The following is an 18,015-nucleotide window of genomic DNA, read 5'->3' as shown; positions in this document are numbered from 1 at the left end:
TGTCGCATAAACCATCACCCCCATCTGGGGTGATCAGATGACAGTGACAAACTGTTTCTTCACATTCTCAGTGTAACCCAACTGTTCTAAGTGTCATGGCTACTGTGAATTGGCGAAAAGTTTGATTTTTTTTTTTTTTTTTTTGAGACAGAGTCTCACTTTGTTGCCCCACGCTAGAGTGCCTCAGCCTCTGGAGTAGCTGGGACTACAGGCGGGTACCTCTGTACCCAGCTAATATTTCTGTTTTTAGTAAAGATAGGGTCTCTCTCTTGCTCAGGCTCCTGAACTGAAGCAGTCCATCCACCTCAGCCTCCAGAGTGCTAGGATTACAGGCATGAGCCATTGCATCTGGCCAAAAGTTTAGATTTTAAAACATACCTTAAAAAGAAACACTTTATTATTTCATCTGCATGCCCAGCACTTAAACTTAGAGGTCTCAAAAATAGCCCTAAAACATACATGTCTAAGCCTAGCTCACTGCCTCTGCCCCATCCCTACCCCTACCTGTCTCAGAGAAGTGTGCAGCATTCATCTGCATCTCAGGCAACTCTGTCCCGTCCAGGTCCTAGATCTCCTGCCCTGGGCCAAACTCCTGTCTTCTTTCACCTGGACCGCTGCACTGCCCTCTTCACTGACCTCCTGTGGGCGTCCTTGCCCCACATGAATCAGCTTCATGTTTCCAAGGGTCCTCTGACATGAGTGGTCTGATGGCATCACTATGCCTTGGGTATCCTGCCCCAACCTCACAGGCCTTCCTTGGTCTGGCCTTCTGTGGGCTCCTGAGCCACAGGAGCCATGCTGGCCTTTAAAATCTTCTTGAATGACCTTTACTCTTCTCCTCTGCACAGACTTTGCAGACTTCCTCTCCTTAACCCCACTCTCTCTGTCTTCCTCACCCTCTCCTCTTGGCTCACACGACCTGCCACCAGGAAGCCTGCTCAGAGTCCTCAGGCGTGGCTTGCCTTTCCCAGCAGTTACATGTTTATATTTTAGATTTGGCCCCAGAGTGGAAATAACGAGTGGTTCGGGTTGGGATGTGGACATTGACAGAGGCAAGACTGGCAGGGGAGCTGCACAGAGTTCCTGGGAGGCCTGGGTCATCAGGAAGGGTAGGGAGGGTGGAGGAGAGGCTAGGGGAAGTCAGGCTGACCTGGCGCATAGATGCACCAGAGCAGAGGAGTGGGCAGTTGGAAGTGTGTGAGCCGGTCTCTTGGCAATGCTATAGAAGGTTCCTGATGGCCAGGCCACATCTCATTTGTTTCTACTCCCATACGGGTCCAGTAGCTACCCGGTAATTAGTAGACAGATGCCTCGTAAATGTTTGTGGAAACATATTTCAGTTTTCACAGACTAGATTCATGTAAGCACATTGTATGTTATTTATTTATCAGCTTCTTTCTATGTAAATACTTTAGAACAAAATTGTGGCACACCTTGGCTAAATGATAGCAGAAATCCTAATAAGAGCTATGTCCTGTATTGCTAAAGCTAAAATAACGGAACTGCTGACTAGTGGCTGGACATTGGGTGTGTTGATCAGGGACTAGCTTCAGAGGAGCATGGGTCTGGTCAGGCTGCCCTAACAAACAACCACAGGCTGGGGGCCTTAAACAACAGAAATTTATTGTCTCATGATTATAGAGGTTAGAAGTCCAAGACATCATTAGGGTTGGTTTCTTCTGAGGTCACTGCAGAAAGCCACATTCTTGCTGTGTCCTCACATAGTCATCCCTCCGTGTATGTCTGTGGCCTCACTCTAGGACATCAGTCGGATTGGATTAGGACCCCACCCTTATGTCCTCATTTTAACTAGTTACCTCTTACTGACATCATATCCAATTACAGTCATATTCGGAGGTACTAGACACATCAACAACTTAAGAACTTGGGGAGACAGACTCCCTAACAATGGGTGAAGCTAGTCACTGGCTGCCTATTCCGTTGTTGATGAGTGGAGGCAGGTGGCCGGCACCGGGAAAAGGGGAAATGAGAACTCACACATGAATGAATGGCTTTACTTTCCCCAAGTACTTGACTCCTACTGTCTTGTTTCTAACCTGGCAGATGAGTGAGGACCGTCCTCTCTTGTGACTGTTAAGCCAGGGTCATCTGTCACAATTTGCCTTTTATGGAAAGAATTAAAAATCTGCTTCAGTCATGGCTATGGCTAAGAAGTGGGGAGGGAAGCTGGCTCCCAGTTGCCTGGGTGACATGGCTGGATAGTGGCTTTCTAGGCTGAGTTAGACTATCTTTTAATTATTTTTTTACCTCCAACTTCTCCCTCTCTTCTGCTGCCAGGGCTAACTCACTGGGTTCCAGCTGCACTGTTGAAACTTCTACCACCAGCCTGGGACCCTCCACCCCAACCCCAAAGTGACCACAGGCGGGCTTGGATGTCTCACTGAGATAGGCTTTAAAGAAGCCATTTAAGCATTGTTTGCTTTTGGCAGTGGTCCCCTCTGCCCTCTAGGAAGATAACAATAGTTGTCTCAACCCCTCATGAGTGGAAAACTCTGATCTACTTTCTGTCTCTTGAGTCTAGCTTCGTTAATGGTTCTTAACCATTTTGGCATCACAGTCCCCTTTGAAAAGTAGGTGAAAGTTGTGGGTGCTCTCTTTCCAGAGAAAAAAAGAAATCATGTGCTCATGCCCGCACCCTCGTGCATACTGTTCTAGAGTTTCCAGCGTGTTCTAACATTCCTCGAGGGACCATTGGCTCCCAGGGCAAGAGATCCTCAGCTGGACCCCACTTAATTCATACGTGCATTTACCACTGCCTATCAGTGAGAGAAGGGCCACCTTGCACACTGTAAGGTGACACACAGCACACTCTTGTCAGGGAGCAATATTTTTCTTTCTTTAAATTCACCACTCAGCCTTCTCACTTAGCTCTCAAGTTGGCTGGATGTTGGCTGGATGTTGAGTGAGTTGCTCAGAGCAGTCAGTGCTGATGCAAATTGCAGACTGAACATCACAGATGAGGACAAAGGTGCTCAAAGTTGAGCTGATCTCACCCCCCTACTTTACATTTGGGAGCTAGAGGCCCAGGAAGGGTACCCACCTCCCCACACAGAGAGAGCAGGGTTGGCTTTTCTGTGGGTCTCTCAGCGTAAGTGTTCTCTACTGAAGGAGGCTTTATGGTTTGGTGGCTCCAGGACACTGGAAGTCTAGCCTCTGATGTCCTCCCCAAATGTGCCCTGATGCACAGTGAGGGTTAGCTTGCAGAGACTTACCCTGTTCTTTCACAGTTACAGAATAAAGTATCCTTCACTTTGATGAAACCAAGAGAAAAAGAGAATAAGGGGAGCTGGCAGCACTGTCCCCCTGGCTCTGGATACAGCTGCGCACAACCTCCACAAACCTAGCTGGGCACTTTAAGGAAGTTTAGCAGTTTGTCCAAATGTAGCCCCTGCCCTTTGATGCCCTGTGGGACCCCTGCAGGAGGGGTCTCTGTGTATGCCTCTTTGTCACCTTAGCACCTCCTCAGAGCAAAGACTTCAGAGCCCCAGGACCTGTATGTCAGGCAGACTTCTGGTCCACTTGTGGCCTGTGGGGAAGAAGAGATGGCCAAGACTGCCTGCAGCTTCCTCCAGAAGGTCATTTGGACAATTATTACACTCAGTAGCATTGATAAGCCATGACATCTTGGACCATTTACTGGGACTGCAGCAAAGCTCCTTTTGAGTTTCTGCTGGTTTATGTTACGATTTTATGAGCATCTTTAAATTCTACCTTATCTTATCAGCAGAGGGATATTCAACAGATGCCAGATTTTAATTTCTTAAGAAGAAAGCTGGAGGGGGCACACGCTACAGAAGAAGATGTTGCTATGTATGTAATTTTGAGAAGAATATGGAGTCTTCTTTTAGAATTCTCTATCCCAAAGCAAATAACTTATCTGGAAGTGTGCTGTGTGTTTAGCAGGAAACATACAAACATTGGGAAAACAGATGAAAGGAAAAAGGTCAGAGTGACGTTCCATCTTAAAAATATGGCTCTAAAGAAATCAAGACACTTTATAGTGGTTTGCAAAGAGATGCGTGTGATTTGTGTTTGGGCTTAAAGTGACATTTGGCAAATTTAACTTTTGCCCTTCGTCACTTACAGTTGATCTTCCGCCAAAAAAGGGCAACAAATGTCATTAAGACCCAGCAGTTTCTACTCAGTAGCATGTATTTGAAAGTCTTTTGTGGTGGCAGCATATTTATAACCTGAAGCGTATTCATATTTACAATCTCACGTATAACTTCATTCCTTCATTCAAGAAGCATTTAGTGAGTTTCCACTGTACATTGTGCCTTGTATAGCGCACTGAAATATGTGGATCATTACAAAAGTTTTGAAATAACAAAAAAGATCAAGAAACTTAAAATCCTCAGGGATGGAAACAAGGCAACAGTGGTAAGCTGAGCAAGTTGAAACTTGCACGGGTGAATCACAAAAGATGCTGTTGACTGTGTTTCTTGGAAGTGAAATAATGGACCATAATACAGTCTGTCCCAAAATTTTCATAGTGACCCACATACACTGGTGAACAAAACACTGTCCCTGTCCAGATGGAGCATGTAGACCAGTGAGGGAGCAACGGATAATCAGATCATCCTAAGTACATCCTGTTAACAGACAGGGGCCAAGTGCCAGAATGGGAAGGTACAGACAGGCCCTTTCCTTTGAGGGAGACACACCTGACTCAGCATTCATCTGGGGGAAATTCTCAGTTTGCTCTTTCTTAAGAAAGAGGAGGATAGTACTTTAGCCCAAATCTTTGCTGAGCAAGTAAGGGATTTGTGTAGAGTTGAAGCAACAAGGATGGCTGAGACATATCCCTCTCTCTAAAGGGACAGGAGTGCTTCTAAATAGAAATATCCTTGTATTGGGGTAACACAGTGATAAGGACACTTGCAGAGGGGCCAGGGCCTGGAAAGGGGCCCCATCCTGGCGGACAGAGAAGGTTTCCAGGTGGTGAGGGTTAAAGAATGGAGACAAGTTGGCCCAGTGAGAAAGGGAAGGGCTGTCGTGTCAGAGCTTCCCCATGAAACAGCCCAGCCTGCAGAGATGCTGTGAGCAGCTCAGGTCTTCTGTATGTGGGAGCAGACTTGGCTAGAGAGGGCTTGGGTGCCACAGAAGGCCCTAGGGGTACAGCTGGAGGGGGCAGATTTACATCATGGATTGGTCAGATGGCAGTCATCTGGGGCTAGAGGCTAGAGGCAGGGACCCCCCCCTTTCCTGCCCCCCAATAGGGGGCCCTTGTGACTTTCCAGATGCAGGCAAGGTGATGGTGGCAGACACAGCATACTGGTGCCTATAGAAGACCAATATGAGACACTCTAGGGCTACAGTCTTTTCTGGTATGGGGAGCAGGTAGACTTCAGTGCTGTCAAATCAGAAGAGTGGGGCCTGGATGGGAGGGGTCTCACTGTGGGGCAGCTTTTATTTGAGATGCCAGAGGGACAGGTGCACAGGAACCATTATAGTGCATGAGAGAGTGGTTAGGTTGAGAGCCAGGGGTCTGGGAGGACTTTGTATGTGTGTGGGTGTGTGTGGCACCCAGTGGGTACTCTGGGGTGCCCAGTCCAATTTTTAGAGTAATGGTAAAGAGCTCCTGCCTCGATCCCCTTCCTTTGTCCAGTGTACCTCCCTGCAGCCTTGGCCCCCACACCCCTCCCCCCTCCCTCCTCAGATACCTTCATCCTGAGCACTGGGCTGGAGCTTGCAGACCCCTGTCTCATAGGACAGCCTCACAAATCGTCAAACACTGTAGATCTCACCCTTGGTAAAGACTGGGAGCTAAACCTGTTTTAGTTTCCGAGATTGCTGTAGCTATCACCTGTACCACAAACGGGGGTGATTAAAATGACAGAAATTTATTGTCGCACAGTTCAGAGTCCACAAGTTGGAATCAGAGTGTCAGGAGGCCGTGCTTGCTCCAGAGATACTAGAAGAGGATTCTTCCTTGCCTTTCCAGCTTCTGGGGCTCCAGGTATCCCTTGGCTTGTGGCTGCAGCACCCCAACCTCTGCCTGTGTCTCTGCAGAGCCACAGCCTCCTCTGTATCTCAGATTCCCCTCTGCCTTTCTTTGATAAGGACACTTGCTATTCACTCACTTTAGGGCACACCCTGATAACCCAGGATGATCTCATCTCAAGATCCTTAATTTCATTTGCAAAGACCCTTTTTCTAAAACCTAAAGAGTTGAACAGAATGAGCAGGCATTTTCCTCTTCTTTCACTTTGGGAATCTGAAAGCTTTGGAAGTATAAATTTTACCTCTCCCTAAGAAGGTCAGGGTATAAGAATTTAACTCTTACCATATGTATGTGGCCACAAAAAGTTTTGTTTTGTCCCTGGCCCACTCATTTGTAGGCTTACTTGAGTTTAGGACTAAATTTCCCAGACTGTGGCCTTGAAAGGTAAATAAAACGTGTACAACGGGCTTTCCCCATATATTTTTTCACAAAGAGAAAGTCTGAAATCCAACACAGAAGTTAGGAGGGATCTGGTGAATGACCCATGATCGATGCTTTAGTGTAAAGTGACAATCCAAGTCAAGTAAACTACCAGAGAAACATTATTACTTTCCTTTTGTACTGTCCTTCCCAAGGGACGAAGAATACTTTAAATCCTACAAAGAATCTTAAGTTGTTTTTCCTGACAAAGGTAATCACATGCATAAAGTGAAATAGTCCAGGAGTTGAGCCTGCCTCCCACCTGTGACTACTGTCACCAACTAACCTTGAGTTTGGAAGTACTACAGAAGAATCCATTCTGTGAGTGACCCATGCTTACCGCCCTCCGTAGTCCTTTATTACAAATACCCGTACCAGTCAATGTAACAGGGGCTCTGGAACATGCCTGGATGAGAGTACCTTCAACACAGGTGCTGCTTCTATTAGGTGGGAGAACTAAAGTTTAATAACTTGGTTTTGAGCCATTGGCACAGCTCTGACCATTCCAGAGTGGCCAGGTGGCTACTGGTTATAGCCTGAGAAGCACTGGGTATGAAGGGCTGGCGCCATGGTCCTGGGGGAGGACAGGCACACCCATGCTTGTCTTCCAAGAACCTAGCACCAGACCTTCAGGAAGTCTTAATGTTTTTGTTCAGCAAACAACAGAGCAAGTGACCACAGTGTACCCACTTTTCAGAGGAAATGGGATGGGGGTAGACCTGGAAAACAGTTTATTCCTTTTATTTTGAGACAGAGTCTCACTCTGTTGCCCCAAGCTAGAGTGCCCTGGTGTCAGCCTAGCGTGATGATCAGGAGGTGGGATCCGGGACCACCTGTACTGTCCTGAAAAGAAAGCTGGGTGACTGCTGGTAAAATCAGCCTGTGTGGACTGGAGGCGGAGCAAGATGGCAGCCGAGTAACAGCTTCCTTGCATCTGGGCACCGTGAGTCTGGGGAGATAGGACTACAGGCATCTCTGGCTGGTGGGATCTGCCTATTATCACCCCTGCGAGGATACAGGGAGTCAGTGAAAGACTTCTGGACCCCCAGAGAAGGACTAAAACAGTGGAAAACCGGCAAGTGGTCACGTGTGTTCAATCCGTCTAAACCCGCCCGCAACTGTAAGTTCAGTAGCAGCGAGACTGCAAACCAGAAAGGCCTTACTTGTGAACTGTTTTGGTGTCTTTGGACTTGGCACTCAGTTGAACTGCCTTGGGGAGAGCCTGAGCGGGAGTACGGAGAACTTTGGCCTTTGTCTAGGGCCCCAGTCTGAGCCGCTGAGCCAGATGGAGCAAATAGTGTTTGGCTCTGGGTCACAGGGAGCCATTGTGAGCGATCTGCCCCAGCAAGCTCTGCCCTCAGGGTCGCAGAGCTAGAATTCGGTGGGAGCTGGTAACCCAGTGACCAAGTAGCCTAAGGGTGGGGTCTGAGCCGCCTTGCAGCCCTAACCCTCGGGGGCAGAGGGAGACCAGTTTTGGCACACTGGGTAAGTGGATAGCCACTTCAGCAGTGATTCCAGCGACAAGCACTTTCCTGGGAAAGCTTCTGCTCAGCAAGTGAACAAGTTCAAAGTGCCTTTTAAGTGGGCTGAAGACAGATTTAGGGTGTCTACCTGCTGGGGTTTGAGAAATTAGCAGCCTCCAGATGTATCAGAACTGTGATTAACATCTCATACCACAGAAGACCACGTGTTGCCCAGACAGTATTCAATAACATATACATATTGCTTTGTTATTGGTTGTGTTTTTTTTTTTTTTTTTGGTTTGGTTGTTTTTTTTGTTTATTTTGATGTTGTTGATGTTGTATTGTTTTTTAAGTTCAACCTTTTCCATACAGATCCTTTTTTTTTCTCAATTTTTCTAGTTTAATTATAATTTCCCATTGCTGTCTATTTCAATAATTAGAACTTCATTTTTGCTAATGTTTCTACCTCTATTATTTGGTTTTCCACCCAATTTTATCCCGTAAAGTTTTCTGTTGCTTGTTTTGGTTTGATTTATAGCATTTTTGTCTTTCCTCTCTACTTGGTGGAGGTGGGGTACTGTGTCTGATCAGGTTAGCAAAGAGCTGCTGACCTCAAGGGAACCACCCAACTGGGCACCCCCAGAAGGTGGGTTTTTTTTTAAGATTGTATCAAAGTACCCTACTGTGCACCTATATTGCTCTGTCTCCCTCTTTCTGTGCCTCTCTTCTTTTTGTTAATATTCCTTTTACCCAGCCCCTCGCCTTTCTCTATTTTTCTTTGTTTTTCTTATCACTCGGTCCTCCTTTCTTTCATCCCTTTTTTGCTTTTCAACCTTCTCACCCTTCTGGTCCTGTAACCCTTAGTCCACAGGCACGAGAACTTAAAGAGCAAGAGGAAGTGAAAGGAAAATTAGGCCAAGGAAACAGATAAAAGAAATCACTCATGAGGAAGAATCAGCAGAAAACTCCAGGCAACATGAAGAACCAGTCCAGAACAACCCCGCCAAGGGACCGTGAGGTAGCTGCTGCAGAGGATTCCACCTATAAAGAAATGTTAGGAATGACATAAAGGGAATTTAGAATACATATGTTGAAAACAATGAAAGAAATGATGGAAACAATGAAGGAAATTGCTAATAAAGTGGAAAATAACCAAAAGGAAATCCAAAAACAGAATCAAATAAGAGATGAAAGATATGAAGAATATAAAAAGGATATAGCAGAGCTGAAGGAACTGAAACAGTCAATTAGGGAACTTAAAGATGCAATGCAAAGTATCAGCAACAGGTAAGACCATACAGAAGAAAGAATTTCAGAGGTAGAAGACAAAGTTTTTGAGATAACTCAGATAGTAAAAGAGGCAGAAAAGAAGAGAGAGAAAGCAGAACGTTCACTGTCAGAATTATGGGACTTTATGAAGCGTTCCAACATACGAGTTATAGGAATTCCAGAAGGGGAAGAAGAATGCCCCAGAGGAATGGAAGCCATACTAGAGAATATTATAAAAGAAAATTTCCCAAACATCACCAAAGATTCTGACGCACTGCTTTCAGAGGGCTATCGGACCCCAGGTCGCCTCAACTCTAACCGAGCTTCTCCAAGACACATTGTGATGAACCTGTCCAAAGTCAAGACAAAAGAAAAGATTCTGCAAGCTGCCAGGAGTAAGCGCCAGTTGACCTACAGGGGCAAATCCATCAGAGTGACCACAGACTTCTCTAATGAAACTTTCCAAGCAAGAAGACAATGGTCATCTACCTTTAATCTACTTGAACAGAACAATTTCGAGCCCAGAATTCTGTACCCTGCTAAGCTAAGCTTAAAAATTGACGGAGAAATCAAATCATTTACGGATATACAAACATTGAGGAAATTCGCCACAACAAGACCAGCTGTACAGGAAATAATTCAACCTGTTCTGCACACTGACCACCACAATGGATCAGCAGCAAAGTAAGAACTCAGAAATCAAAGGACAGAACCTAACCTCCACACTGATGCAAAAGATAAAACTAAGCAATGGACTCTCACAAAATAAGACGAATAGAATACTACCATACTTATCAATCATCTCAATAATTGTTAATGGCTTGAATTCCCCACTGAAGACACATAGATTGGTTGACTGGATTAAAAAACACAAGCCATCCATTTGCTGTCTGCAAGAAACACACCTGGCTTCAAAAGACAAATTAAAGCTCCGAGTCAAGGGTTGGAAGACAATTTTTCAGGCAAATGGAATTCAGAAGAAAAGAGGAGTTGCAATCTTATTTTCAGATACATGTGGATTTAAAGCAACTAAAGTCAAAAAAGACAAAGATGGTCACTTTATATTGGTCAAGGGAAAAATACAACAAGAAGACATTTCAATTCTAAATATCTATGCACCCAATTTAAATGCTCCCAGATTCTTGAAACAGACCTTACTCAGTCTGAGCAATATGATATCTGATAATACCATAATAACAGGGGACCTTAACACTCCTCTTACAGAGCTGGACAGATCCTCTAAACAGAAATTAAACAAAGATATAAGAGATTTAAATGAGACCCTAGAACAACTGTGCTTGATAGACGCATATAGAACACTCCATCCCAAAGTTAAAGAATATACATTCTTCTCATCACCCCATGGAACATTCTCCAAAATTGATCATATCCTGGGACACAAAACAGATATCAACAGAATCAAAAGAATTGAAATTTTACCTTGTATCTTCTCAGACCATAAGGCACTAAAGGTGGAACTCAACTCTAACAAAAATGCTCGACCGCACCCAAAGGCATGGAAATTAAACAATCTTCTGTTGACTAACAGATGGGTGCAGGAAGAAATAAAACAGGAAATCATTAACTTCCTTGAGCATAACAACAATGAAGACACAAGCTACCAAAAACCTGTGGGATACTGCAAAAGCAGTTTTGAGAGGAAAATTCATCACTTTAGATGCCTACATTCGAAAAACAGAAAGACAGCGCATCAACAATCTCACAAGCCATCTTAGAATTGGAAAAAGAAGAACAATCCAAGCCTAAACTCAGTAGAAGAAAAGAAATATCCAAAATCAAATCAGAGATCAATGAAATTGAAAACAAAAGAATCATTCAGAAAATTAATGAAACAAGGAGTTGGTTTTTTGAAAAAATAAATAAAATAGATAAACCATTGGCCAGACTAACAAGGAATAGAAAAGTAAAATCTCTAGTAACCTCAATCAGAAACGATAAAGGGGAAATAACAACTGATCCCACAGAGATACAAGAGATCATCTCTGAATACTACCAGAAACTCTATGCCCAGAAATTTGACAATGTGAAAGAAATGGATCAATATTTGGAATCACACCCTCTCCCTAGACTCAGCCAGGAAGAAGTAGAGCTCCTGAACAGACCAATTTCAAGCACTGAGATCAAAGAAACAATAAAAAATCTTCCGACCAAAAAATGCCCTGGTCCAGATGGCTTCACTCCAGAATTCTATCAAACCTTCAAGGAAGAGCTTATTCCTGTACTGCAGAAATTATTCCAAAAAATTGAGGAAGAAGGAATCTTCCCCAACACATTCTATGAAGCAAACATCACCCTGATACCAAAACCAGGAAAAGACCCAAACAAAAAGGAGAATTTCAGACCAATCTCACTCATGAATATAGATGCAAAAATTCTCAACAAAATCCTAGCCAATAAATTACAGCTAATCATGAAAAAAGTCATTCATCATGGTCAAGTAGGCTTCATCCCAGGGATGCAAGGTTGGTTTAACATACGCAAGTCCATAAACGTTATCCACCATATTAGCAGAGGCAAAAATAAAGATCACATGATCCTCTCAATAGATGCAGAAAAAGCATTTGATAAAATCCAGCATCCTTTTCTAATTAGAACACTGAAGAGTATAGGCATAGGTGGCACATTTCTAAAACTGATTGAAGCTATGTATGACAAACCCACAGCCAATATTTTACTGAATGGAGTAAAACTGAAAGCTTTTCCCCTTAGAACTGGAACCAGACAAGGTTGTCCTCTGTCACCTTTACTATTCAAGGTAGTGCTGGAAGTTCTAGCCAATACAAAGCAAGACAAGGAAATAAAGGGAATCCAAATGGGAGCAGAGGAGGTCAAACTCTCCCTCTTTGCTGACGACATGATCTTATACTTAGAGAACCCCAAAGACTCAACTGCAAGACTCCTAGAAGTTATCAAAAAATACAGTAATGTTTCAGGATATAAAATCAATGTCCACAAGTCAGTAGCCTTTGTATACACCAATAACAGTCAAGATGAGAAGCTAATTAAGGACACAACTCCCTTCACCATAGTTTCAAAGAAAATGAAATACCTAGGAATATTCCTAACAAAGGAGGTGAAGGACCTCTATAAAGAAAACTGTGAAATCCTCAGAAAGGAAATAGCAGAGGATATTAACAAATGGAAGAACATACCATGCTCATGGATGGGAAGAATCAACATTGTTAAAATGTCTATACTTCCCAAAGCAATCTACCTATTCAATGCCATTCCTATCAAAATACCAACATCATACTTTCAAGATTTGGAAAAAATGATTCTGCGTTTTGTATGGAACTGGAAAAAACCCCGTATAGCTAAGGCAGTTCTTTGTAACAAAAATAAAGCTGGGGGCATCAGCATACCAGATTTTATTCTGTACTACAAAGCCATAGTGGTCAAGACAGCATGGTACTGGCACAAAAACAGAGACGTAGACACTTGGAATCGAATTCAAAACCAAGAAATGAAACTAACATCTTACAACCACCTAATCTTTGATAAATCAAACAAGAACATACCTGGGGGAAAGACTCCCTATTCAATAAATGGTGTTGGGAGAACTGGATGTCTATATGTAAATACTGAAACTGGACGCACACCTTTCCTCACTCACAAAAATTGATTCAAGATGGATAAAGGACTTAAATTTAAGGCATGAAACAATAAAAATCCTCCAAGAAAGCATAGGAAAAACACTGGAAGATATTGGCCTGGGGAAAGACTTCATGAAGAAGACTGCCATGGCAATTGCAACAACGACAAAAATAAACAAATGGGACTTCATTAAACTGAAAAGCTTCTGTACAGCTAAGGAGACAATAACCAAAGGAAAGAGACAACCTACACAATGGGAAAGGATATTTGCATATTTTCAATCAGACAAAAGCTTGATAACTAGGATCTATAGAGAACTCAAATTAATCCACATGAAAAAAGCCAACAATCCCATATATCAATGGGCAAGAGACATGAATAGAACTTTCTCTAAAGATGACAGACGAATGGCTAACAAACGCATGAAAAAATGTTCATCATCTTTATATATTAGAGAAATGCAAATCAAAACAACCCTGAGATATCATCTAACCCCGGTGAGAATGGCCCACATCACAAAATCTCAAAACTGCAGATGCTGGCGTGGATGTGGAGAGAAGGGAACACTTTTACACTGCTGGTGGGACTGCAAACTAGTACAACCTTTCTGGAAGGAAGTATGGAGAAACCTCAAAGCACTCAAGCTAGACCTCCCATTTGATCCTGCAATCCCATTACTGGGCATCTACCCAGAAGGAAAAAAATCCTTTTACCATAAGGACACTTGTACTAGACTGTTTATCGCAGCTCAATTTACAATCGCCAAAATGTGGAAACAACCTAAATGCCCACCAACCCAGGAATGGATTAACAAGCTGTGGTATACGTATACCATGGAATACTATTCAGCCATTAAAAAAAATGGAGACTTTACATCCTTCGTATTAACCTGGATGGACGTGGAAGACATTATTCTTAGTAAAGCATCACAAGAATGGAGAAGCATGAATCCTATGTACTCAATTTTGATATGAAGACAATTAATGACAATTAAGGTTATGGGGGGAGAAGCAGAAAGAGGGAAGGAGGGAGGGGGTGGGGCCTTGGTGTGTGTCATACTTTATGGGGGCAAGACATGATTGCAAGAGGGACTTTACCTAACAATTGCAATCAGTGTAACCTGGCTTATTGTACCCTCAATGAATCCCCAACAATAAAAAAAAAAAAAAAATCAGCCTATGTGACCATGCTGTCCACCTAGACCTCTCATCCACAGCATGAGGGCTCAGTCATCTGTTGTATAAGAATTTGTTCCATTGGCCTCACAATGCCTAGGTTGCTGTCAGAGACTTGCAGTGCACAGGCCAGTCGGTGGAGAAGGGCTACTCTTGAGACTACACCACAGGGAGAGCCCCTGACTATGCTGTGGGCCCCATGTTATCCAAGCCCACCCTCAGGACCAGGTACTCATGTGGTATTTTACCCAGAGTCCAGCAACAGTTGGGGTCCAGGATGCCTGACTCTTCATCCCTGACTATTTCATGGCATCCAGCAACTTGCTTTCCCATGTAACCTAACTGACTTGGGGGAGTCATTCACTTTGGTTTGGAAGAGCAGAGTTAGCCTCCTTCTCCTGCTGGGAGTGTAGCCAGGTAGGCCCAGAAGGATGTTATTAGGATGAGTAGTAAGTGCAGGACCCTTTAGCATGGACAGGGCTTAGCCCGGCAAGAGGTATGGAGATATCCCAGGGGCTTAGGGCTCTGAGGGATCTGCAGATCTACCGTGGTAACTGTATTTTATAACAGTATTTAGCAGATTATGAAATATTGCCTGTAGCATTTTATACCAGGTAAAAGATTTCTAGTTCAGGCAGTAATATATGGGGAAGTTTCAAAAAGCCATCAGCAGGTGTTATGAACAAAATATCTCATTTTATCATTTTATTTTCCATACAAGTATCTGTCAGTGGCCTTTATAAATTATCTATGGCTTGGTGCTGAGGCTTTTTGAAGCGTCTAACCCGGCATTGATTTGGAGCTCTTTGCGGTGTTCCTGCTGGTGTTTTATAGATCAATCACATTGGCGATAGGACCGCTACAATACTTCTCTGAGTGTTTTATCTTGTATACTAAGGATGCCTTTGAGATTAGTCGTCACCCCTCAGTGTGAGACTATGCGTGAAAGTGTTCAGAGAGCCTCCGTTGGGACCATGCAGAGAAGTGAAAACTACGGGAGAAGGAACGGAAATCCTCTCGCTTGGCCCATGGATGCCTGTCTGCTCAGCCTCAGGGAACTAACTCCTTATCGTGACAGCCCTGCTAGCTGCCAGGAGCAGCCTGGAGTCACCAGCCTTGGGTTACTTGGGCTCCCTCTCCTTTAGTTCCTCCTGTCACATTCCTTCTCCTCTTTTACCCTCTTCCTGCCAACCTGTGCCACCTCCTCTAGACAGCCCACCTTGTTTGGAGTTACCTTACACTCTTTGCTTGCTGGGAGTCCCCAGCTATAGTGCAGAGACCTCAAGAACAGGGGCTTGGAACTCATACTCATCCTGGCCATCTGGGCCCAACATCAAGGCTGAACTTCAGCTTCAGGCATTACAGAATCAGGTACAGCCCCAGCAACAAGACCAAGGAAAACTTTTTAACAAGGGGCTGTCGATTCTCTTCCTCAAGATCATTTAAAAGTGAAAATGTTTCTCCAGCTTGGTCAGAACGGCTGTGTGTCAGGTACGGGTTAGTACTTTGTGAGCACTGGCTCACCTGCCATCCTCACGACACCCTGGCATGTTCCCCACTCTGCAGGTGAACACACTGAAGCCCAGAGCTTGACTGCCTGCTCCAGGTCATGCAGCTAATGAGCATGGCCCTGTGTTTGCAATCCAGGCAGCCTGGCTCCTGGATCCTTGCCCTTATATATCAGTTATGCTGTCTCTTAAACTTTTTTCCTTGATTATGAAAGCAGATCATGCTGATTGAAAGAAATACATAAATCCTAAAAGTAATGAAAATTTTTTACATTAGCCATAATGTCGACATCCAGAAATTGCTTCTATTAATATTTTGCTGTATCCCTTTCTAGATTTTTTTTCTCAGTGCATGTTTTGGTACCATGTTTCTAATGGCTGTCAAAAGTTTCAGTATATATTGGGCGGTGCCTGTGGCTCAAGGAGTAGGGCGCCAGTCCCATATGCCAGAGGTGGCGGGTTCAAACCCAGCCCCGGCCAAAAACCAAAAAAACAAAAAAGTTTCAGTATATGGTTTATCATAATTTACTTAATTCTTGTCCTCACTGTAAAGCAACTTCTAATAACAACTTGACCAAACAATGTCCTTATGCATTCATTTCTTATTTTTTGTTTTTTGAGACAGGGTCTTACTCTGTCCCCCAGGCTGGAGTGCAGTGGTGTCAGCCTAGCTCACCAAACCACAAACTCTTGGGCTCAAGGGGATCTTCCTGCCTCAGCCGTCCGAGCACCTGGGACTACAGAGGCCCACCACAATGTCCAGCTAGTTTTTCTATTTTTCATAAAGATGGGATCTTGCTCTTGTTCAGGCTGATCTCAAACTCCTGGCCTGAAAAGTAATCCTTCCACCTCTGCCTCCCAGAGTGCTGGGATTAAAGGAGTGAGCCACTGTGCTCAGCCTCATTCCTTCCTCATACATGTATTTCCTTTTTCTTTAGGACAAGGATCACCAATTTATTGGCAACTTCATAAGGTCTTTCTTTCTTCCTTTTTTTTTTTTTTTTTTGATAGATTGCCTTCAACATCTATCAGAGGTGTTATTTCCCCTCTATACACACACACAAGTTCTCATTTTGCAAATGTAGTCACTTTGAAGTAAAGATATGTCCTTAGGACTTACCATCTAAAACATCTTCTATGATACAAATATTCATGAAAAGGAAACCTAAAGCATCGACAGAGAGGCCACATAAAATCAGGAAATTGTTTTTTAAAATAAATAGTAACTGCTTTTCTTCCTGGTAGGTAAAGTGGCTCCAACAACAAGAAGTGAAACGCAGGGTGAAGAGGCAGGTGCGAAGTGACCCACAAGGCCTTTATTTCAATGACCCCATTTGGTCCAACATGTGGTACCTGGTGAGTAGGACAGGGCCCCTCTCAGGCTCAGGGGCAGTGTCACTTCTTTGAAATGTGTCAATTACCCCCAACAAAGCTAAATTCCTGCGATAGCTGCAGACAGACACACTTCATAAGTGTGTAAAATGCCTCCTTCATGGCTGTGTAGCACATGCTTTCTTGTGATTATTTTTCTGAACTTATGTGAAAATCTAGGGGAGTTCTTTGCGTAGGGCAGTGGTTTGATGCAGGCTGTAAAATTAACTAACAGGTGATGATCAGCCCTGGACATGAGGGCTGATCACCTCCCTGAGGGGAGATGATGTCCTGGGAAAATGACAGACAGCTTGCAGGTGCAGAAAGAGCAAAGGGAACCCTCCAGATCTGGGTGGGGGAAAGAAGATCTTCACTAGATGAGGCAGGGCCAGATGTTTTCTCCCTGTTTACGTGTAATCATAAGTGGCTCCCTGTAGGCTTTGCACAGGATGTCCATTCTGTGGCACTGGAGTTGTGTCCATGTTGGTGACAGGGTGCTTTGTGTCTTTCTTACAGCATTGTAGTGACAAGAACAGTCGCTGCCGCTCAGAAATGAATGTCCAGGCAGCGTGGAAGAGGGGCTACACGGGGAAAAATGTGGTGGTCACCATCCTTGATGATGGCATAGAGCGGAATCACCCCGACCTGGCCCCAAATTATGTAAGTCAGTTAACATGCAAAGATATTCAGCTGTGCTCATCATTAAACAAATAACCAGTTTTAAAAACAGTAGGGAGCTATTCCCCTCTCCCCCATTAGATTAGGAAATAAAGGAAACGATGCTGGGAGCATTAGAGAAACAAACATTCTGCTACCTGCTACATCCTTATGCCAGGGACAGGGGTTTTACAGAGGGATTCAGCCACATGTTTGAGGAGTAACATATACTTCTAGGACTGGAGCCTAAAGAACTAAGAAACATATGCATAGAGATGGTTATCACATGGATATTAACAACATAAACAGTTGTAGGGTTAAGACGTGGGCCCTGGGTCCAGACTGCCTGGGCCCCTCTCCTGGCTCTGGGACTTATTAGCTCTGAGACCTTTGGGCAATGTTCTTAACTTTTCTATGCCACAGTGTCGCCATCTGTAACACGGACTGTGTTAATAAGGGGACTGCCATCTCATAGAGTTATTGTAAGGATTAATTAGTTTGTAAATGTAAGG

The 18,015-nt window shown here is 44.0% G+C and overlaps 1 protein-coding gene across 3 annotated transcripts in view; it reads left to right on the top strand.

Moving 5' to 3' along the window:
- Nucleotides 1-18,015, top strand: part of PCSK6 (proprotein convertase subtilisin/kexin type 6) — a 208,581-nt gene that overhangs the window by 56,607 nt on the left and 133,959 nt on the right. For all 3 annotated transcript variants that reach the window (XM_053581857.1, XM_053581856.1, XM_053581858.1), the window contains exons 3-4: nucleotides 16,721-16,831; nucleotides 17,363-17,506. In XM_053581857.1, coding sequence (XP_053437832.1) covers nucleotides 16,721-16,831; nucleotides 17,363-17,506 — 255 coding nt within the window. The remainder of the gene's footprint in view (nucleotides 1-16,720; nucleotides 16,832-17,362; nucleotides 17,507-18,015) is intronic.

The sequence above is a fragment of the Nycticebus coucang genome, chromosome 2, assembly GCF_027406575.1.
Source record: "Nycticebus coucang isolate mNycCou1 chromosome 2, mNycCou1.pri, whole genome shotgun sequence".
Classification (NCBI taxonomy): domain Eukaryota; kingdom Metazoa; phylum Chordata; class Mammalia; order Primates; family Lorisidae; genus Nycticebus; species Nycticebus coucang.
The sequence above is the reverse complement of the archived record's forward strand: the minus strand, read 5'-3'. Positions and strand labels throughout refer to the sequence as shown.